The 26983-nt window shown below is 41.0% G+C and overlaps 1 protein-coding gene across 1 annotated transcript in view; it reads left to right on the forward strand.

Annotated features, from left to right (window-relative positions):
- The window catches only part of LOC103082242 (lipoxygenase homology domain-containing protein 1), a 127129-nt gene that overhangs the window by 85462 nt on the left and 14684 nt on the right, over positions 1-26983 (forward strand). Inside the window, 5 exon segments of the mRNA XM_082931325.1 lie at positions 11609-11808; positions 15154-15182; positions 15184-15223; positions 25690-25812; positions 25815-25891. Coding sequence (XP_082787451.1) covers positions 11609-11808; positions 15154-15182; positions 15184-15223; positions 25690-25812; positions 25815-25891 — 469 coding nt within the window.

The following is a 26983-nucleotide window of genomic DNA, read 5'->3' on the forward strand; positions in this document are numbered from 1 at the left end:
TTTTGGAATGGGCTGTTTGTTTTTTTTGTTATTGAGCTGCATGAGCTGCTTGTAAATTTTGGAGATTAATCCTTTGCCAGTTGCTTCATTTGCAAATATTTTCCCCCATTCTGAGGGCTGTCTTCTCGTCTTGTTCATGGTTTCCTTTGCTGTGCAAAAGCTTTTAAGTTTCATTAGGTCCCATTTGTTTATTTTTGTTTTTATTTCCATTTCTCTTGGAGGTGGGTCAAAAAGGATCTTGCTGTGATTTATGTCATAGAGTGTTCTGCCTATGTTTTCCTCTAAGAGTTTGATAGTGTCTGGCCTTACATTTAGGTCTTTAATCCATTTTGAGTTTATTTTTGTGTATGGTGTTAGGGAGTGATCTAATTTCATTCTTTTACATGTAGCTGTCCAGTTTTCCCAGCACCACTTATTGAAGAGGCTGTCTTTTCTCCACTGTATATTCTTGCCTCCATTATCAAAGATAAGGCGACCATATGTGCATGGGTTTATCTCTGGGCTTTCTATCCTGTTCCATTGATCTATATTTCTGTTTTTGTGCCAGTACCATACTGTCTTGATGACTGTAGCTTTGTAGTATAATCTGAAGTCCGGGATCCTGATTCCTCCAGCTCCGTTTTTCTTTCTCAAGATTGCTTTAGCTATTTGGGGTCTTTTGTGTTTCCTCACAAATTGTGCAATTTTTTGTTCTAGTTCTGTGAAAAATGCCATTGGTAGTTTAACAGGGATTGCATTGAATCTGTAGATTGCTTTGGGTAGTATAGTCATTTTTACAATGTTGATTCTTCCAGTCCAGGAACATGGTATATCTCTCCATCTATTTGTATCATCTTTAATTTATTTCATCAGCGTCTTATAGTTTTCTGCATACAGGTCTTTTGTCTCCTTAGGTAGGGTTATTCCTTAGGTAAGTATTTTATTCTTTTTGTTGCAGTGGTAAATGGGAGTGTTTCCTTAATTTCTCTTTCAGATTTTTTCATCAGTAGTGTATAGGAATGCAAGAGATTTCTGTGCATTAATTTTGTATCCTTCTACTTTTCCAAATTCACTGATTAGCTCTAGTAGTTTTCTGGCAGAATCGTGTATAGTATCATGTCATCTCTAAACAATGACAGCTTTACTTCTTCTTTTCCGATTTGGATTCCTTTTATTTCCTTTTTTTCTCTGATTGCTGTGGCTAAAACTTCCAAAACTATGTTGAATAATAGTGGTGAGAGTGGGCAACCTTTTCATGTTCCTGATCTTAGTGGAAATGGTTTGTTTTTCACCATTGAGATTGATGTGGCTGTGGGTATGTCATATATGGCCTTTATTATGTTGAGGTAGGTTCACTCTATGCCTACTTGCTGGAGGGTTTTATTATCATAAAAGTGTGTTGAATTTTGTCAAAAGCTTCTTCTGCATCTATTGAGATGATCATATGGTTTTTCTCCTTCAGTTGGTTAATATGGTGTATCACATTGATTGATTTGCGTATCTTGAAAAAATCCTTGCATTCCTGGGATAAACCGCACTTGATCATGGTGTATGATCCTTTTAATATGCTGTTGGATTCTGTGTGCTAGTATTTTGTTGAGGATTTTTGCATCTGTGCTCATCCGTGATATTGACCAGTAGTTTTCTTTTTTCGTGACATCTGTGTCTGGTTTTGGTATCACGGTGATGGTGGCCTTGTGAAATGAGTTGGGAGTGTTCCCCCTCTGCTGTATTTTGGAAGAGTTTGAGAAGGATAGGTGTTAGCTCTTCTCTAAATGCTTGAGTTCGCCTGTGAATCCATCTGGTCCTGGACTTTTGTTTGTTGGAAGGTTTTTTTTTTTTTTTTTTTTCCTGTGGTACGTGAGCCTCTCACGGTTGTGGCCTCCCCCATTGCGGATCACAAGCTCCAGACGCGCAGGCTCAGCGGCCATGGCTCACGGGCCTAGCCGCTCCGCAGCATGTGGGATCTTCCCGGACTGGGGCATGAACTCGGCAGGCGGACTCTCAACCACTGCGCCACCAGGGAAGCCCTGTTGGAAGGTTTTTAATCACAGTTTCAATTTCAGTGCTTCTAATTGGTCTGTTTATATTTTCTGTTTCTTCCTGGTTCAGTCTCAGAAGGTTGCACTTTTCTAAGAATTGGTCCATTTCTTCCAGGTTGTCCATTTTAGTGGCACAGAGTTGCTTGCAGTGATCTCTCATGATCCTTTGTGTTTCTGCAGTGTCAGCTGTCACTTCTCCCTTTTCATTTCTAAATCTATTGATTTTGAGCCTCCTCCCTTTTTTTTCTTGATGAGTCTGGCTAATGGTTTATCAATTTTGTTTATTTTCTCGAAGAACCAGCTAAAGTTTTATTGATCTTTGCTACTGTTTCCTTCATTTCTTTTTCATTTACTTCTGATCTGATATTTATGATTTCTTTCCTTCTGCTAACTTTGGGGTTTTTTTTGTTCTTCTTTCTCTAATTGCTTTAGGTGTAAGGTTAGGTTGTTTATTTGTGATGTTTCTTGTTTCTTGAGGTAGGACTATATTGCTATAAACTTCCCTCTTAGAACTGCTTTTGTTGCATCCCATAGGTTTTGGGTCATTGTGTTTTCATTATCATTTGTTTCTAGGTATTTTTTGATTCCTCTTTGATTTCTTCAGTGATCTCTTGGTTATTTAGTAGTGTATTGTTTAGCCTCCATGTGTCTGTAATTTTTACAGATTTTTTTCCTGTAATTGGTATCTAGTCTCATAGCATTGTGGTCAGAAAAGATACTTGATACGATTTCAATTTTCTTAAATTTACCAAGGCTTGATTGGTGACCCAAGGTATGATCTATCCTGGAGGATGTTCCATGAGCACTTGGGAAGAAAGTGTATTCTGTTGTTTTGGGGTGGACTGTCCTATAAATATCAATTAAGTCCATTTGTTTAATGTATGCTTTAAAGCTTGTGTTTCCTTATTTATTTTCATTTTGGATGAGCTGTCCATTGGTGAAAGCGGGGTGTTAAAGTTCCCTTCTATTATTGTGTTACTGTCGTATTCCCCTTATATGGCTGTTAGCATTTGCCTTATGTATTGAGGTGCTCCTATGTTGGTGCATAAATATTTACAGTTGTTATATCTTCTTCTTGGATACATCCATTGATCATTATGTAGTGTCCTTCTTTGTCTCTTGTAATGTCTTTATTTTAAAGTCTATTTTGTTTGATATGAGAATTGCTACTCAGGCTTTCTTTTGATTTCCATTTACATGGAGTATCTTTTTCCATCCCCTGACTTTCAGTCTGTATGTGTCCCTAGGTCTGAAGTGGGTCTCTTGTACACAGCATATATACGTGTCTTGTTTTTGTATCCATTCAGCCGGTCTGTGTCTTTTGTTTGGAACATTTAATCCATTTACATTTAAGGTAGTTATTGATATGTATGTTCCTATTACCATTTTCTTAATTGTTTTGGGTTTGTTATTGGAAGTCTTTTCATTCTCTTGTGTTTCCTGCCTAGAGAAGTTCCTTTAGCATTTGTTGTAAAGCTGCTTTGGTGGTGCTGAATTCTCTTAGCTTTTGCTTGTCTGTAAAGGTTTTAATTTCTCCATCGAATCTGAATGAGATCCTTGCTGGGTAGAGTAATATTGGTTGTAGGTTTTTCCCTATCATCACTTTAAATATATCCTGCCACTCTCTTCTGGCTTGCAGAGTTTCTGCTGAAAGATCAGCTGTTACCCTTATGGAGATTCCCTTGTATGTTATTTGTTGCTTTTGCCTTGTTGCTTTTAATATTTTTCTTTGTATTTATTTTTTGATATTTTGGTTATTATGTGTCTTGGCATGTTTCTCCTTGGATTGATCCTGTATAGGACTCTCTGTCCTTCCTCGACTTGATTGACTATTTCCTTTCCCATATTAGGGAAGTTATCAACTGTAATCGCTTCAAATATTTTCTCAGTCCCTTTCTTTTTCTCTTCTTCTTCTGGAACCCCTATAATTCGAATGTTGGTGCGTTTAATGTTGTCCCAGAGGTCTCTGAGACTGCCCTCAACTCTTTTCATTCTTTTTTCTTTATTCTGCTCTGCGGTAGTTATTCCCAGTATTTTATCTTCCAGGTCACTTATCCGTTCTTCGGCCTCAGTTATTCTGCTATTGATTCCTTCTAGAGAATTTTTATTTTCACTTATTGTGTTGTTCCTCATTGTTTGTTTGCTCTTTAGTTCTTCTAGGTCCTTGTTAAACGTTTCTTGTATTTTCTCCATTCTTTTTCCAAGGTTTTGGCTCATCTTTACTATCATTACTCTGAATTATTTTTCAGGTAGGCTGCCTCTTTCCTCTTCATTTGTTTGGTCTGGTGGGTTTTTACCTTGCACCTTAATCTGCTGTGTATTTCTCTGTCTTCTCATTTTGCTTAACTTACTGTGTTTGGGGTCTCCTTTTCACAGGCTGCAGGTTTGTAGTTTCTGTTCTTTTTGGTGTCTGCCCCCAGTGGCTAAGATTGGTTCAGTGGGTTTTGTAGGCTTCCTGATGGAGGGGACTGGTGCCTGTGTTCTGGTGGATGAGCCTGGATCTTGTTTTTCTGGTGGGCTGGACCACATTCGGTGATGTGTTTTGGGGTATCTGTGACCTTATTATGATTTTAGGCAGCCTCTCTGCTAATGGCTGGGGTTGTGTTCCTGTCTTGCTAGTTGTTTGGCATAGGGTGTCCAGCACTGTAGCTTGCTGGTCATTGAGTGGAGCTGGGTCTTAGCGTTGAGATGGAGATCTCTGGGAGAGGTTTCACTGTTTGATATTACGTGGAGTTGGGAGGTCTCTGATGGACCAATGTTGTGAACTCGGCTCTCCCACCTCAGAGACTCAGGCCTGACACCCAGCTGGAGCACCAAGACCCTGTCAGCCACACGGCTCAGAAGAAAGGGGAGAAAAAAAAATGGAAGAAAGAAAGACCAAAAAATAAATAAATAAAATAAATAAAGTTATTAAAATAAAAAACAAAAAAGTAATAAAACAAGAAAGAAACACGAGAGCAACCAAACCAGAAAACAAGTCCACCAATGATAACAATCACTAAAAATTATACTAAAAAAAACCCCCCAAACCCAAAACGGACAGACAGAACCCTAGGACAAATGTTAAAAGCAAAGTTCTACAGACGAAATCACACAAAGAAACATACACATACACACTCACAAAAATAGAAAAAGTAAAAAAAAAAAAATATGTGAAAAAAAAAGGAAGAGAGCAACCAAATCAGTAAACATATCTATGATAATAAACTCTAAATACTAAGCTAAGATAAACATAAAACTAGAAACAAATTAGATGCAGAAAGCAAACCCCAAGTCTACAGTTGCCCCCAAAGTCCACTGCCTCAGTTTTGGGATGATTTGTTGTCTGTTCATGTATTCCACAGATGCAGGTACATCAAGTTGACTGTGGAGCTTTAATCCGCTGTTTCTGAGGCTGCTGGGAGAGATTTCCCTTTCTCTTCTTTGTTCGCACAGCCCCTGGGGTTCAGCTTTGGGTTTGGCCCCACCTCTGCCTGTAGGTTGCCTGAGGGCATCTGTTCTTCACTCAGGACGGGGTTAAAGGAGCAGCTGATTCGGGGGCTCTGGCTCACTCAGGCCAATGGGAGGGAGGGGTACGGAATGTGGGGCGAGCCTGCAGCGGCAGAGGCCAAAGTGACCTTGCACCAGCCTGAGGCACACTGTGTGTTCTCCCAGGGAAGTTGTCCCTGGATCACAGGACCCTGGTAGTGGCGGGCTGCACAGGCTCCCGGGAGGGAGGTGTGGACAGTGACCTGTGCTCGCACACAGCCTTCTTGGTGGCGGCAGCAGCAGCCTTAGCATTTCATGCCCATCTCTGTCATCTGCGCTGACAGCTGTGGCTCGCGCCTGTCTGTGGAGCTCCTTTAAGCGGCCCTCTGAATCCCCTCTCCCTGCTCATCCCAAAACAGTGGTCTCTTGCCTCTTAGGCAGGTCCAGACTTTTTCCTGGACTCCCTCCTGGCTAGCTGTGGCACACTAGCCCCCTTCAGGCTGTGGTCACACAGCCAACCCCAGTCCTCTCACTGCACTCCGACTGAAGCCCGAGCCTCAGCTCCCAGGCCCCACCTGTTCCGGCAGGTGAGCAGACAAGCCTCTCGGGCTGGTGAGTGCCGGTCGGCCCCGATCCTCTGTGCGGGAATCTCCCCGCTTTGCCCTCCGCACCCCGGGTGCTGCGCCCTCCTCCGCGGCTCCGAAGCTCCCCCTGCCCAACCCCCGTCTCCGCCAGTGAAGGGGCTTCCTAGTGTGTGGAAGGAAGCCTTTCCTCCTTCACAGCTCGTTTCTCGAGGGGCAGGTTCCAGCCCTATTTTTGTCTCTGTTTTTCCTGTTTTCTTTTGCCTTACCCAGGTACGTAAGGAGTTTCTTGCCTTTTGGGAAGTCTGAGGTCTTCTGCCAGCGTTCAGTAGGTGTTCCGTAGGAGTTGTTCCACATGTAGATGGATCTCTGATGTATTTGTGGGGAGGAAGGTGGTCTCCATGTCTTACTTCTCTGCCATCTTGAAGGTCCCTCCTCAAGTGTTCCCTTTTCGCCACATCCTCACCAACACTTGTCATCTCTTGTCTTTTTGATAACAGCCATTCTGACAGGTGTGAGGTGACATCTCATTGTGGTTTTGTTTTGCAATCTGCTGCTGATTAGTGATGTTGAACATCTTTTCAAGTGCCTGTTGGCCATTTGGTTGTCTTCTTTGGAAGATGTCTCTTTAGTTCCTGTCCTTTTAAAAATTGAATTATTTGTTTTTTGTTATTGAGTTGTTCTTTATATATTTTGGATAATAATCCCTTATGTGATGCCATTGTTAAATTTGCAAGTATTGGAAAGTGTAAGTTTTATACTGAGGCAAGGCAGACCAAATAATTTTCAAAAATGATAAAATTAGGCTTCATGATAAACATAGACCTGTACAAATCATTCTTTCATTTAATAAATCATCAAATATGCGTTGCATGCCTACTAAATGTCAGATATAAGGAAATATAGTGATGGGTAAAACATCTGACCTCTAGAAGTTCAGTCTAGTGATCCAGATAAGCATTGAACCTTTACACAGAAATATACAGTTAAAAATAGATAAATGAGGTGAAGAAAAATATCTAAGGCAAGCTAGACACAAAATAAAATTTGTCATTAATTCATTGTGCAAAGATGTAAGTTCTGTTTTATAGTTGATGGCAATACAGTAGAAATGAAGAGTGAGCGTAATTTATGGAGCTATTCTTTTTTTTTTTTTTTTTTTTGGCTGGTTTGGGTCTTAGTTGCTGATGTGGGCTTTCTCTAGTTGCAGTGAGCAGGGGCTACTCTTCGTGGCGGTGTGCAGGCTTCTCATTGCAGTGGCTTCTCTCGTTGCGGAGCACAGGCTCTAGGCATGCAGGCTTCAGTAGTTGTGGCACGCGGGCTCAGTAGTTGTGGTTCACGGGCTCTAGAGCGCAGGCTCAGTAGTTGTGGTGCATGGGCTTAGTTGCTCCTAGGCTTGTGAGCTCTTCCCGGACCAGGGCCCTAACTGGCATCCTCTGCATTGGCAGGTGGATTCTTAACCACTGCACCACCAGGGAAGCCCCTATGAAGCTATTCTAAATGCTGACATGGCACAGACTTTGGATTTGGACGTGAAATCCTGAAAATCCAGATGATAAAGCTCTCCTAATACAAATGCCATCTACGAAATGCCCATGACTTGTTTAAACTTTGCCTTCTCTGGTTGCAGTAGAAATGATTTTTATAAGCATCCGTGACTTAAGTGGAAAAACTATCTCTTGCCATATGAACATTACCTAGAAGACTCTCATTCATTGCTGATTAATTAGATCATGACTCTCTTCAGTTGTCTTCTTTCTACCTCTACCAAACCATAGTTAAAATTTGTTTCTCACAAGAATACCTTCCTCTTGCGTTTGCAACTTAGCTGTCATGCTAGATAGATTTGGGTTACATTAGCCATTCATATTAAAATCATGTTAGTTGAAAAATACTTCAGAAGACATATTTCATGCTTTCAAAGACATCAGAGACAGCTGTCACCTCCTGCAGAATGAGATTATGTTTGTTAGTGTACTTTCAGGGTAGGGCAAGGTGTTCATTCATTGTTCAGGGAATTAGGTATTGTAGATAAAATAAATCTGTCCTCTGTATTCAAAATGCTCATTTAGTAAGAAAGAAAAATGGGACTGTTCTCATCTACATCAAAGGGAGACAAAGATTTAGAACTTATAGCACCGCATATACAGTAAACGGTGCTTTTGTAGCGGTAAGTAGAGGTGCAGTGCTTGAATTTGCAGTGCTCTCCTGAGGGCTATAGGTTGGATTATGTTGCTGGTTCTGTTAGGGAAAGTAGAGCTCAAGGAAGAAATCTTGTTTTTTCAAAGAAATTTTTAATTATGGAAAATTTCAAACATAAACAAAAGTGGAGAGAATGGAATAATGACTCCTCGGGTATCCATTGATCAGTTTCAAAAATTACCAACATCTGCCTAATCTTGTTTGTTTGGAACTATAGATTTTATTCAGAAACACCCTGAAGGGGTCTGTCAGTTAATCCCGAGTCCCCATCAAATATTCTTCCAGCTTAGAATATTTTAAATCTCCAGTCGACAAAATCAAGTGCTTTTATGTTTCTCAAATGGATAAATTTATGGTCTGAGACTAATGGACTTTGGTTCCTTTCCAAAAGATCAGGGCATTGAATTGAATTCATATTTAATTGACAACAGCACAAACTTTGATACATTGTTCTGTATTACAGGTTACACCACGTTCAGTCGTCAGTTTTTGTAAGGTGAGCGCACTCTGAAGATGTGCTGTGTTCGTGCAAATGCTTTATATTTGTGAAAATGCTAGAACGGGAAGAAGAGGCTTTGGAGACTAGCAACTTGTTTGCAGGTTAAATCACACAAACAAGCTGAACTCGGACACACACGCACACACACACATGCAGACACACACACTTGTGTGTGCACACCTGGAAAGCTAAACCCAAGTAACCACGGTCTGTGGACCCCACCCCAGCGTTCGTTCGTCTGTTTGCGGTTCCCGGTTCATCGTTCGTTCGCTGGCCTTCCTGCCCGGGGCTCTCCCTGCTCCATACAGCTTACCCGTTTCAGGCCGATGTTTCTAACACTCCGATCACCTCACCACCAGACTTTAGCAGATGGTGCCCGCACAACTGTGTCCCGACTCCCTCCCCACCTGCCCACGCCGTCTACCGTCTCACTGTCTCTCCTCTTCTCACGTGACATCTGTGTGATGTCGTGGTCAACACATGTCACCACGTGTGGTCCTCGCATCGTGCCCACTGCTTCAAGCCTTTGTACGTGCGGGCCTGCTGTTCCCTCCACCTGGAATGCCCTTCCCTTCTTCTTTCTGCAAAATTCTGATTCATCGTCATACATCCAGCACGTGATTCCCTCAGGGATGCCCCTCCTGCCTGTCCCTCCACAGTCAATCACTCCCTGCTCTCTGCTACATCTCAGCTGCATAGCATTTCTTTTGTTTTCTATGAGTGCGTCTGCTTGTTTGAAATCAAATACCTATACATCTGCCTTTCCCACTAGGCAATGTGTATCTCTAGGTTGAGATTTTCATTATTTTTCAAAATTTTAATCTCTGTCATTAATATTTAGAGAACCACACACAGTGCCCAGCAAAATAATAGGAACTACATAAAGTTTTCTTGAATGCAGTAAAAATAATCCTTTTTGATGACTAAGATACTGATTAAATGATTAGCCTCCTACAGCATCTCTTACTGACCTGGATCACCGGTTGCTCTCTGGGACTCACGAACGTGCTGTGGAGTTTTCCTCACTAGAGATCTGACCGCACTCTTGTCTTGGGTCTGGAGAAGTTCCAAGTGGGTTTGCAAGGCTCCTGATGGTGCTTGACTAGAAATAGCGAGAAGAGCAGTCATGTGCGCCCAGCCAGCATTTGGGTGTTGAAGGTTAGATTGTGTCAGCAAGCTTCGTTGGACCGATTTTTTGTGGTCTTTCCCAGGGTAGCTACCTTGGATATTTCATCCAGGATGGCATGGGGCTCATGCTTGTCTGCCTAGGGTTCAAGTTTAGTTCTTTCTTGCTGCCTGTGTAGCTCTGGGCAGACGATTTAACCTCTGAGTTCTGGCCTGTCCACCTGTTTAATAGGGCTCTGTGCCTCTTAGGAGAGTATGAGGGATGAGCAAGGTTGATGTGATGCTGCACGTTCAGTGTTTAGGACAGTGCTCGGCACAGGGTGAAAGGTCTCGTGTCCTGGGGACCCCGTGTCTAGTGGAGCTGCCAGCACCCATCTGGCTTGTTTAAGCACTGAGGCTTCGGAGTGTGACATCCCATCGTTTCCTTATTGCATGACTTGGGCATGTTAGTTAACCTCTGCCTCTTTTTCTCGTCTTAAAATGGACATCAGAATTTGACTTACTTCATGGGGTGAGAAATGAATGTGAAGTATTCAACACAGACCCTACTATATAGTAGGAGCTTGATAAATGGTGATTATTATTATAATTGAAGGGAAAAATATGCCTGCTGTTATAATGACAGAAATTACCCAGTATAGTAAAGAAGGAGCAACTATTAAAAATGAATGCCAGTTCTTTCTTAGGGCTTACAGTTTTTTTGTGTGTGTAGTTTTTATTTTAACATTTCTTCATCAGAGCAGGAAATAGCTAGGTATTTGCTGGGTTTGTTGTCATCATTGTTGGTGCTGTACTGGTGAGACCCTAGGTGCTACCTAGGGTTGCCTGTAGTTTCAAGGAAGAGTCTTGGCTTCCTTTTAGCCATTTGACCTAAGGAAATTTGTCTCATTTCCTAAGTCTGCAATATTTCTACCTGGAAGTATCAGTGAAGAGCTGACGTGAGGTTCTTGGGTCAATGCAGACACCAGTGCAGTGTAGCTTGGTACCCAGGATCTCCTTGGATGCGGGTACAGGCTAAAGCGAGTGCAAAGAAGGCAGCAGTTGTAACCCAGGTGTAACCGGGGCCTCGCTTCCTAAGCATCTCGTGCGGATGAGGAGTGGCTGTTTGGTGACTGCTGGTGGCTGCGGCCGCTACCAGGCAGGACCTGTTCCTCCCGCCACTGCAGCCTGGCCTCCTCAAAGCACCTCGGAAACCATTTGCATTTGTGACAGCCCTACCTTCGGCTCCAAATCCTTTCACTGTTCTCTCTGGTAGGGTACTTTTTTTTCCAGAAACAGTTCAAAAACTTTTCTGTCTCTTTCATTTGTCATTCTTACATCTCATTTGAAAATGTGTTTTAATTGTACTTTTCTTTTGTTAATTTATATTGTAGTAGTTCTGTCTAAAAATCTGTAAGCCAGGCAGGCAGATTTATGAAAAAAACTGCAAATTCCAGCACGTACCCGTGTTGTGTCGAGGACAAGTGAAAGATTGCTAGGCATGTCAGATGTTTAACGCTCTAATTTAATTTACTTCAAGCAGTTGAGCTTCAGCTGACCAGAGCCCTGCTGTGAGGAGACAAGCACAAATCAACGCCCGGGAGTTGTAGCAGCTTGGAGCCTCCCTGTCCCACCCCGGCCCTCCCCGCTCAGGGTTGATGTCTTTGGGTTCCAGGTGACAAAAGATTCTGTCAGCCTGATGTTGCGTCTGATGTGCTACTTTTTCCCCATAGCAGAAATCAGACCTTCCCAAAGCCGTGAGACTCCCCTGTCGGAAGACGAATGGAAGGTGTTAGTGTGACGGGAAATACAGGGACTTGAGCCAGCGTCCCACTCTTGGGTGTACGGAGACTGGGGTGTCGCTGGACTGATCCCTCTCAGCAAGGACAGCCCAGAGCAGCTGTTCCTTCCCAGACAGGAAGATGCGTTTCAGGTGAGCAGCATTGACCATCCTGTTGGTTTTATGAACATTTCAAAGGAATTTCTGTAACACAGAGGGTGTGATTGTGTGTGTGTCCTAGATAAAATAAATCTCCGGTCCATTAGAATCCCCGTGAATGATGCTAATGCCTCTTGTAATTATCAAAGGAAGCATTTTTTCCCCTACGTATCTTACATTAGCCAAGTTGTAGAAGAAAATTGCTTTCTTTCAAAACAGCTCATGTTAGGCCATTGGTTTGAAACTCTCCCCATAAACTATCAACCTCAACTCAAATTATAGCCAGATGATTAGCCATTTAGAGATTGTTCTGTTGATGAAAACCCTTCTTTTATATGCCTGCATATACTCTTAGATGTTGCTCTGCTGACCTGTATGGGTGTGAAATCATTTTCTTGACATCTTCAGAGGCCATTTTTTGAGGTTCTGCCAATGCTCATTTGAATATCTCTCTCCTTAGCATCAGAGAACACTGAGCTGCATTGTTTTGAGTATCGCTGGTTGCTTCCCCAGTTCCTCAGGGCTTTGGACAATTACATTCCACTTCGCTAATTCACCGCACTCCCACAGGGTGAAAGCTAAACAGGTCTTTGGTGCATTGTTCAAGGGCACTTTTTCTCCCTGGGGAATGTTCCTTTGTGTCCTAAGACTAGACAGAGAATAGGGAATGACTGGGGCCAACTCAAGTCACCAGGAAGCCAAGGCTGCTTAGGCTGTAGTACATGGCCATCACTAATACTCACGTAGTTTATAGATTTTTCAGACCTGAACCTGGCATTCTTCTTTTGCAACCATTAAGTTTTTGGTCAAGACTGCGGTCATGAAGGAGCACTTTGGACCAGTTCACAGGCAGTCATACCTTATACAACACGTGCATTTCAAAAGATTATTTGAAGATGATTGTTTAGAGTTCAATATGCATGCGTTACGGCTAGATCCCTGGGCAACCCCACAAAAGTCTATTACCGAGAGTATACTTTGTGGTGTATGTATTTAATGTGTCGCTAAATCCTGTCAAGGTTTTCCTGGGAAGGTTCACCCAGGGTCCTATCTTGGAGTGGATGGCGTGGATTCTCAGTCTTGATTGCACATTGGAATCATCTGGGGAGCTTTAAAAACCACCAAAGCCTCCTTGTTTTACCTTCAGACATTCCAATTCTAGGGTGCAGCCTGGGCGCTGAGGTTTTTAGAAGCTTCCCAAATGATTGTAAAGTGCAGCCAAGGTTGAGAATCCCAGTTGTAGCATTCGACTGCAAATCAGGTGAGCTGGATCAGAGCCCTAGCTTTCTATGTATTCACTGTGTGACCTTGAATGTGTCCCTTATTTTCTCCAGGCCAGGATTATATTTACATATAGAATGGAGGAAATGATAGCTGTTTTTTCCCTAAATTCCAAGGTAGTCTGATGACAAAAAGAGAAAATGTATATACATTTAAAAAATCCTGTTGACATATAGAGAATGTAGTAAATTGGTTAAGAACAGAGGTCTTGGAGTTATAGAGACCAGTTTCAAATCCAGATGGAACACTCATTAGTTCTGTGTGACCTTGAGCAGATTGCTTATTCTCACTAATCTTGGATTTCCTTCCTAGTGAAGAGGGGGAGGTGGGTAATAATTCTACTTATTTAAAAGGCTCGTGAGGTTTAAAGACTGTCTGGGAATGTGTGTGATGGGCAGTGAGTGCCCCTGGGAGGTGGGTATCAATTACAGTTGCCGAGGTCTCTCTCCTGGCCAGTGGCACCAGCATATGTTCCTATTGGCTGTGAAGTGAGAGCAGGACTTACCCAGCTCTAAGCTACTACTTCAACTGCAGAGGTTAGGGATGGGTACAAAAGTCCCCAGGAGTTTAGGGCCTTGTGGACCCTCGGCGAGCAGCATGGGCATCACCTGGGAGCTTGTGAGACATCCAGGCTCTTGGGTCCCACACCAGACAGACTGAATCAAAATCTGCATTTTAACAGGATCCCCAGGTAATCTGTGTAGACACTAATGGTTTTCTGCATCCCTTACTTTCTTTTAATATTTTTTATTGAAGTATAGTTGATTTACAATATTGTGTTAGTTTCAGGTGTTCAGCAAAGTGATTCAGTATTTTTGCAGATTATACTCCATTATAGGTCATTATAAGATGATGGGTATAATTCCCTGGTCTATGCAATATATCCTTGTTGATTATCTACTTTCTGTATGGTAGTGTGTATCTGTTAATCCCATACCACTAATCTGTCCCTCCTCCTTCCCTCTCCTCTTTGGTAACCACTGCTTTGTTTTCTGTCTGTGAGTCTGCTCCTGTTTTACATATATATTCATTTGTATTATGTTTTAGATTCCACATATAAGTGATATTATATGGTATTTGTCTTTCTCTGTATGACTTATTTCACTAAGTTATTAAATAATAAGGTGGTGTATTGCCCTTTTGAATCCTCACGGTTCAATGGCCTAGACATACCTTATTACAGTGAAAATGTCTGCTTATAAATCTATCTCCCTCACTAGACTAGAAATTTCTCTGAGTTAGGAACTATGCCATCACCTTCATCTTTGTATACCTGTGGCCTTGCACATTTCCTACATTATATGTTAAATAAACATTAATTTAGTTGAACTGAAAATTGTATGCAACAGACATTATGTCCATTCAACCCATAAAGAAACTGAGGACCAGAGATGTAAAACAACCTATTTTACCCAGATCACAACGTCCAAGATACCAACTGCGCCCAAAGTGATTCCAAAGCCAGTTCTCCGCAATGCCACCTGGATAACAGACAGTCTTGGCCCATGTCAGACACTAAGCAGGTGCACATGCTGTGTGTGCAAGTTTGTTTCTCTTCCTTGAACTTTAAACATCTATGTCTTAGCCTATGAGTCTAACTGAGAGGATTTTCAGAGTAGAAGGAAGTTCTAGACTCACTGGTACTTTTTCTTAAGCTTGTAGAAATAGCTATATTTAACTTTGATGAAAATTGGTTTTTTTTCTTCTTAAAATAAGAGCCCATCTTTCTGTCATTGGAACTGAGCTCAGAAGACGTTGGCTTCCAGTGAGACTGCGGTAGTCAGAGAACTGAGCATATGCATGCTCTTATCCTGTTCTTTCAGCTGACTCCTTCTGCATATTTTTTTGTCAAGCCTCATGATATTTCTGTCTCATATTCTGTGTCTGTGGTGCCCACTGATAGCTTCTCGAAAGGGCTTAATCTCTAGACTCTGAAAGGGTCCCTGAGAGCTATTCAACTACGAGCAACAAAGAGTGCATTTCGTTAAGAAGAGAAAGAACTTTTTAACATGCTTAACTTAAAACAGTCTTCTAATTTTTTCTTTGCATTTCATTCAGGTCGAAATAAGAAGCGTTGGTAAGATATATAAGGATAGGACATGATGGAACCGAGTGGAGCTTACAGAGGGTAATGTTTTTTATTTTGTGCTTCATAGTTATTCCATTACGAAAAGAAATAAGCAGGATTATTAAAGCAATGAGAAAGAACATATTTCTCTAGTTGTGCAAAATGTGAACAAAATTTTTGTAGATATTACACTTCAAATACATATGGTTCATCTTCGAGAGTTTTTTAAAAGTAGCATTTTAATTGTTGTATTTGCAAAGGCAATGTGCGTTCGTGGGAGGTCTGAAGAATACGGTGCGGTATAAGAATGAAAGTAAGTAGTTATTCATTGATCATCAGGTGACCACTGGAGTGGTTCTTTTTCTTCAAATCCTTTTTCTATGAGTCTCTCTCACGAGCTCTGTCTCCCTAAACACACAGAGACACACACAGACACACACATACCTAAACATGTAAATGTTATATGTATGGAAGAATATATATTGTCTATGTACATTTACACATATCTCGCCCTTTTATGAAATTGAATCATGCTGTGTGTGCACTTTGGAATCCTACCTCAACAGTAACAATAATAGCAATACCAATAATCATAAGTGTTTGCTGAGTGCTTAGCATATACCAACTGCCTTACAAATACTATCATATTTCTGTTGCCTAACAGCTACTCTTTGATTTAGGTGCCATTGATATTCCTATTTTATAGATAAGAAAACTGAGGCTCAATAAAGTTAAATAATTTGAAATAAAGTAATTTGAACCAAAGTCACTTAAAAATGGTTTTACTGTATTTTGGGCTCTGGGGACTGAGCTCTTAAGCACTGTCATGGGCCTCAAGTTTGTTTTCAGAAATAGAGAGCAGTTAAATTCTTAGAAGCCATGAGATTTCTGTATGGAAGCAGTAATTATTGTAGGGTCAGATAACATGGTTTGAATCATAGAACATCTCTGCTTTCTAGCTTTCAATGCCGGGTCTGTCACCGATTCCTTTACAGGAAAGTTATGATATGTTATTTAAAATTTTTTAAGGTTTAAAACTTTGAAAACCACTGACAGAATCTAGAAAATTTATCATTTTTCCATTTAAAAGTTTCTTGGCCTTATCTGTGATTTTTAACCTTGTGTGTTTGGTCATATAATGAAAGTAAATGAGAAAATGTTAAATTTGCTGAAATGTTTATTGTAGCATTTCTTAGCACATAACTAATACTGTAATGAAAACTGGCATTCTTACCATATAGGAGCAGGTAAATATGTTCCAGTGAGTTAGGCAAGAAGTATTTTCCAAGCACCTAAAATATGACTTGTGTTGTGCTAAATGCTGGTGAGAACGGGAGAAAACCATATGGAGGCTTTAAAGTTCTTCTAGTCAGAAGCTTTGAAAGGTTTCAAAGCAGAGACAAAAAGTGACCTTTTAAGAAGAAGATGCGAAACCCATAGAACCTGCAAAATGTAGCAAAATTACAAATTCCGTACTTGTGAATTACTGGGAAAGACAAGTCAGAACATCTCGGAAAAGACCTGCCCGTTTGTCAAGTTGGCCTGTAGTTACTAGCATGACTTGTGCTTTCTCTGGGGCCCTGGAATGAGAAGGGTGTTGAGGGTTACAGCAGTATCACTACACAGTGATCCTCCAGCTGGAGGGGAAAGCATCCCTGGGCAGGGGCAGGGGCACTGAGGGGAGGCAGGACTCCAGGCACGCACAGACTCCCAGGCCTCTGCACGCACAAGATGCTCCCAGTAAATAGTTCCATGGTGAAACACTGAGTTTTCATTCCTCTCTTGGAGATCTGCAATGCGTGTTGATATGGCTAAGGCTCTGAGATGCCCTGGAGTAAAAAAAATCTCACAGCATTTCCAAACTGAATTCACCATCAGACCATATTTTGCAGGTAGAATCTATTAACATTCCTTGAAATGAATATAGAGTATCATGCATTACTTTAGAGGTTTGAGGTATTTGGGGGCCAATCGAGGAAAAACACATGACCAGGAGAACAGCAGCAGTAGCACACCCGAGCTTATTGTGTGAGGCCTTTGCCAGGTTTGCACATGGGGGTGTCCCTCATAGCAGGAGTCTGTTCCTCCTCAGAAAGGACAGAGGGCACAGGAGCTCCCGGGGAGAGGAAGCTCTGGGGAAGCGGGTTTATACATCTAGATGACGTCTCTCAGCAGCACGGTGGGGCTGTGTCCCCGAGCTCCAAAGGACAGCAGATTGGGGCCTTATAACTGCAAGGCCCTATTTTCTCAAGGTAAGAGCTGTTGGGTGAGGTTTTTGTGGGGTATGCAAAGCAGGCAGACTGTAAATTGCTACAGATTTGCTTGTTGGAGCTATTTTTTTTTTTTTTATTGCGGAGAAAATCATTTGGGCTGTTTTAAAGTTATAAAATTTGAGTTTACTGCCAGTGGGTTTTTGAGCTAATGGGTCTCTGTCTGCAGTGAAGAAATAATCAACCTATGGGCCAGTATACAGAGGTTACCTTTGACTCATTTATATAACAGTTCCACACTGGGAAGTGTGACAAGTTTATATGAATCCAATCATAGTTAATAATATATAGCGGTTTATAATTTATATGATTTGGAAAATGACTAGCTAATGTCTAATCCACTCTTTTGAGCTCTCCAGGCCTATGGAGAGCTCTAGGAGAGGTGATCAAAATGGTCCCAAGGGACCATCTTTAACCTGGAAACAGCACGGTGAGTTATTGGGTTGCGATGGTATATCCAAGAGAAAATGATGGACTCATCCCAGGTCTGGCTTAGCCATTGCAGTGATACAAAATTAGAGTCAACCATGGTTTCTGCTTTCAGTCTGCATAGAGAAAGAAGATCCAGTAGCAAACATGCACAGAGTAGGGGGCAGGTAAATGCTGAATTGCATGTTCAGGCCCTAGTCGCAGTAGGTTTCCAGTAAGAGGTACCCGTGTGCCCTAGAGGAACTGGGAAGGTTTGTGGACGAGGAGGTGTGAACAAGGGCAGAGCAGGGAGGCGCGGGGAGAGGAAGACCGCTCGGAGATGGCCTGCTTCAGTTATCAGTGCTGCACATACGTTGTCATGAAATATTATATAATTACGTGCGTAAAATGACTTGTCCCCCCACGAGGAAAAGTGAAGCGGAAATAGTTTCCTCGGGTTTGAACGGTTCTTTAATAGCCTAGAGTTGGTCAGACACTATTTGCTTGAGCTTGTTTAGGTAGAGTCAGTGGATAAATGCATTGACTTAAGGACCTTCCATCACCACGTCTCGCATTCCTAGAAAGGAATCTGTGTCTGTGACCAACATCTTCTGTTGATAATTACCCTCCAGCCAGCAGTATTTCACAGCTGCACGGGAAGTTCACGTCTGTGCAGTAACACGCTTTAGTTGTCTCTGTGCCTTGCCCGGAGGAGCAATGCAGTGATGTTTACGTCTTCTACCTATTTTCTTAATCAATATTTTCCCTTTTCTTCCAGGACACGCCCCCGCCCCACGGCTTTTTTGTTTAACTAGGACTAGCGTAGTCCTACTTAAATTAGCTCTACATTTTAGGACAGAGCAGGAGCAAGATAATTTCCCTTTTATATTTCAATATGCCTGGGTGGGAGGAAGAGAGCAACAGATCTCTCCGTTCTGGACTTCGTTGCTCAAGTTAATAGTAGCGCAGCTGCATAAAGGCATGTGTAACTGCACTCACGCTCCAAGTACTCCAGCAGGTTGTGCTGGAGGCCCCATGGTGTAGAGGGGTTCTGCCAGGGGTTCGAGCGTGCCAGCATGACCAAGACGCCGCTCTTGTCTTCGATGAGTTCATTCCACAGTTAATCCGACTATAAACCAGGTTGTGGTTTAGTTCTCCTCAGAGTTTTAATTTTAATAGTCATATATCCAAGGCAATGCCTGGCTCACTACATCTTTCTTCCAAAAGATTTATTGAAGGAGCTAATTGATTTCTGCCATTCTCTCAAGTTCTGAGCAGAAATGGTGGGTAACCTGACTGAGGTGTTATAACCTCAGTGTTGAATTCTGATGTGTTAATTCAGGCCTTGTAAGTAGTACTTTGTGGCTGTTCCAGTTAGCTATTTTGGGGACATGTATGTACTCGCTTGAACTTTCTTAAAGTAATCCAGGAATTTTAGGTTTCTAAGAAAGCAGGAGTGAGTTTTTATGGTAATATTTTCTTGTAAAACGACTAATTTTTGCTGCTGTAAATCAGTAGGGGGAGCTCAGCAGATGAACTTTAGTTTCTACTGAAGCCATTCCTAAAATTCTTTCTATTCATTCAGAAAATTAAAACAAATGCTGAAGATTTCATATGATAAAGACACTGCTGTTCCTTAAGCGTTTTATTTATTTGTTTGTTTTAAAGGGGAAATGAATGTATGTTTCCATGAAAAAATATTTTTGGAAACTCACCCTCTTATTCCTCACACCTATCCCAACAGAAGATGGCTTTGAACCTTAGTATCTCTGTATTTTTTTCCTCAGCCATACTGACTTTTTATAGTACTCACATCTGGCAACTTTGTCTCAGAGCTAAAGCAAAGGTCAGGGCTTTTGGTTTTTTCAGTAGAGAAGTATATACTGGAGGATGCTCTGGTCTCAGAGCCAAAAGGAAATACTGTTTCCAAAAAAAGAACAGTTGGTTCTATATAGATCAAAGGCTACCTTTTGTGGACTGAGGAAATCTATAAAGTCTGCCATTATTAGGATATGTGCTGTGAGGGTTTTTCCCCCATTGATAATGATGAACTGTTTACAGCCAACAGTTTCTTGTGATGAGTAACGAGAACACTTACCGGACATTACTGTTTGAGGGAACCAGTGATTCTGACACGTGTTTGTTGGAATTATTCCTAGTATCCCAAGTTAAAATGGGTGAAAACATGCTTTTTTGCTTAACGTTTAGATTTTCAGGAGGGAATACCTGCCCCATTTCGTGATGCTCTGGCAGTTTGGGGTCTAGTGGTAGATTTTTATATCATTCAAAGTTTGAGAGTTTTTCTTGATCATAACTTAGGTACCTCTTTGGAGGTCTGACTTGCTCTTTCAGTCACAGTAAGAACACATTAATACAATTGTGCTATAGCTAGCTTCCAAAATACTGATATATATTATTAATCTAAGTCACTGAATTGATTCCAGGTAACCGATAGCTTGGAGCCCAAATAAAATGGCTCTAACTGAACACTGTCATATAGTAATTAACTTTGAATATTGAAAAAAGGAGGGGGACAGTCCAAGTTGGTGGCACAGGAAGATCCTAAACTCACCTCCTCTCACAGACACACCAGATCTCCAGCTACATTTCAGAGGAACAATTCCCTCTGAAAAAACCCTGAAAACTAGCTGAGCTGCTCCTCCATAACAAAGGATAAAAGGGCACATCAGGCCGGATAGGAGAGGCAGAGATGCAGGTAGCCAACAACCCTACCTCCAGCGTGGCATCCCTCGATAGGGATGGACTCACAAGTCTGGAGCTTCTCCCAGAGGAGCTTCTCCTAGACCTGCACGGGAGAGATGAGTCCCCAAGACATCTGGCTTAGGAAACAAACAGGGCCGGTTCTCCTTTCAAAGGGCTTACATGTGATCTCATTTGCCCGGGACCCAGCACAAAAGCAGCAGTTTGAAAAGCACCTAGGCTATATGTGAAGGGGATTCATTTGCTAATCTTAAAGCATCTACTGGAGGGGCAGGGGATGATTGGGACTCTCCAGGGACAATGGTGCTGATGGACATGGTTTTTGAACTCTCCCTCTACCCTGCTAGCATAGGCAGGAGTGTGCAGACATGGCACCTTCCTGATTCCCTGCTGAGGCCTGCAGGGACAAGTGGTCATGGCACTATCCTGCTGCCTCAAAGAAGCAGGCAAACACGGGTGGTTGTATCACTCTTACCACTCCCGGTTGGGGCTGGTGAACACACACACACACAATCACAGTATCCTCCTGATTCTTTGCTAAAGTGGATGGACACCCACAGACTAGGTATTTTCCTGCTGCCTTGCTGAGGCCGGGAGTGTATCCCTCCCCCTGTGCTCTCCAGCTGCCTTGCTAGAGCTGGTAGGTACATGCATTCCACATGGAGGACAGCCCTTGATTACCTGGCCCTGGCGGCCAAGGGTGTTGCATTCCTGGACTCCACAAGATTGTAACAATTGGAAAGACAGTTCTTGGGAGGCTCCACTCCCAGGGCACTGCCCAGACAGCAGACTGAAACACCCCCCACTCTTCCTGTGAAAAAGGCCTGTTTATTGGTTCAGGAGCTTCAGCCTGAGGGATAGGCTTCAGGTCTGTTGCACATCCAGAGGCTGCAGACGTGCTCTCAGGGAGCATAAGCAGGGAGACACCATCCTTGCTAAGTCCTTTGGCCTCACTACTCTGTAACAATACCTCCCAGAAAGGAGCTCGTACACTCAGCCAGGGGACACTTCCCGCTCTCCTGGTCTGGCGACCAGCAGGAGTTATGACTGTGACCCAACAGGACTAAATATATTTGCATACTTTAAAAGCTGCTGCCTCAGGGTTTGGCTTCCAATCACCTAAAACTAGGTGCTAAATGAGATCACTCCACCTGGAATACTGACACGTCTTGGCATACCCTCAACAAGAGGGACCAGGAATAAACCAGGCTACTTAGACAATCACACAGGTTTGAGAGACAACCAAGAGCTAGGGCAAGCTTGAACAATAAGGTCCATCACCTACACAAGGCCACTCCTTCAAGACTGGGAAAGGTAGCTCTTTCACCTAATACATAGACAAAAACACAGAATCAAGCAAAATGAGGAAAGAGGAATATGGTCTAAATGAAAGAACAAGAAAAAAACTCAGAAGAAGACCTTAGTGAAATGGAGGTCAGTAACCTACCTAATAAAAAATTCAAAGTAATGGTCAAAAACATGCTAACTGAGCTTGGAAAAAGAATTGATGAACACGGTGAGAACTTCAATAAAGAGACAGAAAACATAAGAAAGTATCGAACAGAAGTCACAGTGCTTAAGGATACAATAATTGAACTAAAAAATGCATTAAAGGGGTTCAACAGCAGGTTGGATGAGGTAAAAAAATGAATCAGTCAGTTGGCAGACAAAGCAATGAAACTCACTCAAACAGAGAGGCAAAAAGAAAAAAGAATTTTAAGAAGTGAAGATAGCTGGATGTATGGGACAACATCAAGCAGGATAGCATTAACATTATAGGGGTCCCAGAAGAAGAGAGAAAAGGGGACAGAATACTTATTTGAAGAAATAGTGGTTGAAAACTACTGTAACCTGGGGAAGGAAACAGACATTCAGGTCTGGGAAGACTGAGAGTTCCAAATAAGATGAACCCAAAGGGATCCACACCAAGATACACTATAATTAAAATGTCAAAAGTTAAAGATAGTGAGAAAATCTTAAAACCAATGAGAGAAAAACAACTTGTTATGCACAAGGGAAATCCCATAAGGCTATCAACAGATACTTCAGCAGAAATTTTTCGGGCCAGAAGGGAGTGACATGATATATTCAAAGTGCTGAAAGGAAAAAAAACTTCCAACCAAGAATACTCTATCTGGCAAAGTTATTCAGAATAGAAAGAGAGATAGAGTTTTCCAGACACAAAAACTAAAGGAGTTCATCACCACTAAACTGGCTTTATAAGAAATGTTAAAGGGATATCTTTAAGCTGAAAACAAATGACACTAATTAATAACAAGAAAACATATGAAAGTAAAATCTCACTGGTAGAGGTAAATATATAATAAAGACAGTGGGTTAATCACTGATAAAGCTAGTATGAATGTTGAAAGACGTAAGTTGTAAAATTAACGAAAACTACAATAATTAGTTAAGGGGTATATAAAATTAAAATGTGACATTAAAATGTCACATAAAATGTTGAGTGGGGGAGTAAAGATGTAGAGTTTTGAAGTGAGTTCAAATTTCAGTTGCGAACTAGCTTAAAATAGACTATTATATACATAGGATGTTATATGTGAACATCACAGTAACCACAAAGCAAAAACCTATAGGAGAAACACAAAAGAAAATGAGAAAGGAATCTAAACATAATACTAAAGAAAGTCATCCAACCATAAGGAAAGACAAAAAAGAGAAGAAAGGAACAAAGAGGAACTACAAAAATAGCCAGAAAACAATTAACAAAATGGCAATAAGTACATACCTATCAATAATTACTTTAAATGTAAACGGACGAAATTCTCTAATCAGAAGACATAGAGTGGCTGAAAAGGTAAAAAAAACAAGACTCATTTATATGCTGCATACAAGAGATTCATTTCAGATATTAGGACACACACAGACTGAAAGTGAAGGGATGGAAAAAGATAGTCCACGCAAAAGAAATGAAAAGAAAGCTGAGGTACCTGTATTCATAACAGACAAAACAGACTTTAAAACAAAGATTGTAAGAAAAGACAAGGAAGTGCATTATATAATAATAAAGTGTTCAGTTCACCAAGAAGATATAACGTTTGTAAATATATGTCTACCCAAAATAGGAGCACCAAAATATATAAAGCAAATATTAAGACCTAAAGGGAGAAATTGACAGCAATGCAATAATAGTAGGGGACTTTAACACTCCACTTACATCAATGTGTAAATCATCCAGGCAGAAAATCAAGAAGGAAAAATCGGCCTTAAGTGACACATTAGTTCAGGTAGACTTTATAAATGTGTACAGAACATTCTACCCCAAATCAGCAGCATACACATTACTCTCAAGTGCACATGGGACATTTTCTAGGGTAGATCACATGTTAGTCCACAAAACAAGTCTCAATAAATTTAAGAATGAAATCATATCAAGCATTTTTTTCCAACCACAATGGTATGAAACAAGAAATCTGATAAAGAAACAAAGCCTGGAGAGGTTTGGAGGCTTGGCTGAGTCACGCAGAGTTGGTAGCTTTTAAGGCCAGAGCCCCTCCTCCTGACCCTTGGCCTGGTACTCTCTCCAAGTGTCTGGGCTGTCTCTGTAGCGTGTGCTACATGTGACTTGGATAAATTGGCTCACTTGGAATAGGAACTCTCTGGAAACTTCTTGATTCTTCTGAGCCTTTGAATTGAAATGAGATGTAGGTTTCCGTGTATTTGTTACTATTTTAAAATTAGTACTACTTGATGTGAGCGCTAGGCAGTCTTGAGATCAGCTAAACTAGGTAAGAGATTGCTTTATTTATTTATTTTTGAAGTTTTAAGGCATCTTGTAAATATTTCCAGTTCCTTTTCATTTTCAGTTACTTCTTCACTTCAGGATTCTAGAAAGAACCACAAAAGAGAAAGAGCAAATTCTGAAATGCAGTAAAAAAAATATTTGTTTCTGAGGATTTTCTAGTTCAATGAATAGCAGGAAGCACCAGCTTTCTCTTCTCACAAAATCTCCAGTCAAATGTTTAATCTCAAAAGACTCCAGAAGTTTATAGAAACGTTCTAAAAGTTGTGCCAGTTCATTTGAACCAAAGATAAATTCATGCATTTAGTAGTTCCTCAGTCAGTTGCAATTACCATACTTGATCCTCTTTGTATAGTCCTTGTAACAAATAGAGTGTTATCATAAGGAACAGACCAGAAATAAGGAGACTTAGAAGCCAGCTTTGACTTCGTATCTGATTTGCAACAATGCTTGGAGTGTTCTCTGAGAACATGTTTAAGCCTTACTCTCTTTTCATTTTTCCAACTCCAGAAAGAAAGCACCAATACTGGCATTAGTACTTGCACCTCCGTCCCTATTACCAGATATTGTAGAACACCATAAACACTTTAAGTGCCCAACAAATGTGTTGGTGACTAGTTGCCTTTATTATTCATATTTTTAAAGAATCATCGGACAAATTGAATACATAATAAGGGTAGAAGTATTTTTTTGTTTTATATTTTACAACAAAGGTTTGTGATATTTCAGAGTAGGATTCCTCAAAGTATTTTCCTCAACTTTTCTCATCCTAATACATTCTGTATTTTATATCCAGTGTCCAGCAGACAACTAGCCTCAAGAACGTGTTTGTTGACTTTGACTGTATATCATTTCTCTTCCAAGAAAAGATAAGATTAAATTTAGGATTAAATAATACACGTGAAGAGTGTTTCATAAAACAAAGTAGAATAGAAATATAGGTGGTGGTAATTGTTGTTGGTTAGTAACTGCATTTAGTCTGAGTCCTCACAGGCAGGAAATGAAGATGTGAGCCTGGGCCAGGGAGGAGGCCCTTACATCATTTTAAACTTTAAGCATCACATACAGTAATATCGTCACCCTTGCCAATAAAATACTAATCATGTAATATCCTCCTATGTCATACATAAAAGAACAGCTTTTTTTTTTTTTTTTTAAAGCTTTCATTTGTCTTTTTGAAAAAGCTATTTGCTTTTTCAGAGCATTTGCTCATGGTGTAAAAATGCCCATTTATAATTAAAATTAATGATTGAAAGATCAAAAATCTCTCCATAGATACAGCAAGCCCAGATTAGAGGAATTCTCATACAATGATTTTTATTGTAGCGTGGCCCATGGATCTGGGTTCCGTCTGTATGAACTCCCAGGTGATTAATTTCCTTGTTTCTCTCCCCTTTGCTTTGTCAGTAGTGAGATACCTTGCTGACGTCCGTACTGGGCAACTGAAGCAAGCAGAAACGGAGGCCGAAGCATCGCTGTGTCTCTGTGGGACACTGTGTCTCAGAGGTGAGACTCCGGTCTAAGACTGCTGTACAAATCCAACATGCCAGTAAAATTTCAAAGAGGACAGGTGTGTCTGCACAGATAACTTTCCCTTGTTCTTAGTAATCTCTCCGAAGGTGGCCATACGTGATTGAAAGTTGAAAAGGGCTTGACACCCTTCAAGTTTTTGTTTTAGAACATCTTCAGCACAGGTTTTCCTGACCCGACTTCCTAATGTGCTTTGTTTTAGAAGTTTTTCTTGAAAGAAAAATGGGACACACTATACTAGCAATGAATAATAGAACAGAGAAAAAGACATTAAAAATTAGTGAGGGTGCAAGTAAAAGAAAAAAATGAGATTATATCAGGGAAAAATATATGTGAACATACCCTGTCAGGACTGGGAAGTACAAAGCCTTATTCTAAAAGGTCAAGTCATAGAAGGGCCATTATAGGATATTTCTCGGAATAATGCAACACCCTTTCTTTAAGACATCTTGAACGGAGCCAAATACATTATTCTCACACCTTAAAGCCCTTCATATTCCCTTTTGTACTTTATATACACATATGAGTCTTTCTATATAGTTGATGTTTGAGGAGTTGCAGTGATGTATATAATCAACCCAGTTAATTTTTAATGTCATTTTGTTGTGTATAGAAAAAAAAAAGTACTATTTGGGGTCTGAGATTAAGAATAGGGATTATCTAAAGCATGAGTGTATTTTTAAGAAAGAAGACTCCCGAACCAGTTTGAGAGTGCTATTTTTCAAACTGTTTTGTACTTGTAGTTTGTGAAATATTTTGAAACATCAGAGCTCTTAAAGCTCACCTAAAGCTTTTATTTGTCCCTGCAGATTACACAGCTTTCATCACAATGAGGTAAAACAGCAAAATTATGCCTAATTTTTGCTGTTACAAGTGAATTATTACTTTTGAGCAGAAACAAAGTTTTAGATGCCATGATATTATTATTAATATTACACCAAGTGACCAGTGAAGCTATCCTGGCTTTCATTCCCAGACGCTTTGACCCTCCCACTTGGTGGTGCTTGGTGAAGGCGCCATCTCTCCTGGCCGCCTGCTGGTGGGTCGGCCCGCGCCGCATGGTGTGGGATTACCAACTAAGGTTTTGCAAGTGAAACATCTTCATGGTGAATCGTCTTCAGTTCATCATTG

The sequence above is a fragment of the Lipotes vexillifer genome, unplaced genomic scaffold (genome assembly GCF_000442215.2).
Source record: "Lipotes vexillifer unplaced genomic scaffold, Lipotes_vexillifer_v1.1 scaffold69, whole genome shotgun sequence".
In the NCBI taxonomy this organism is placed as follows: Eukaryota; Metazoa; Chordata; class Mammalia; order Artiodactyla; family Lipotidae; genus Lipotes; species Lipotes vexillifer.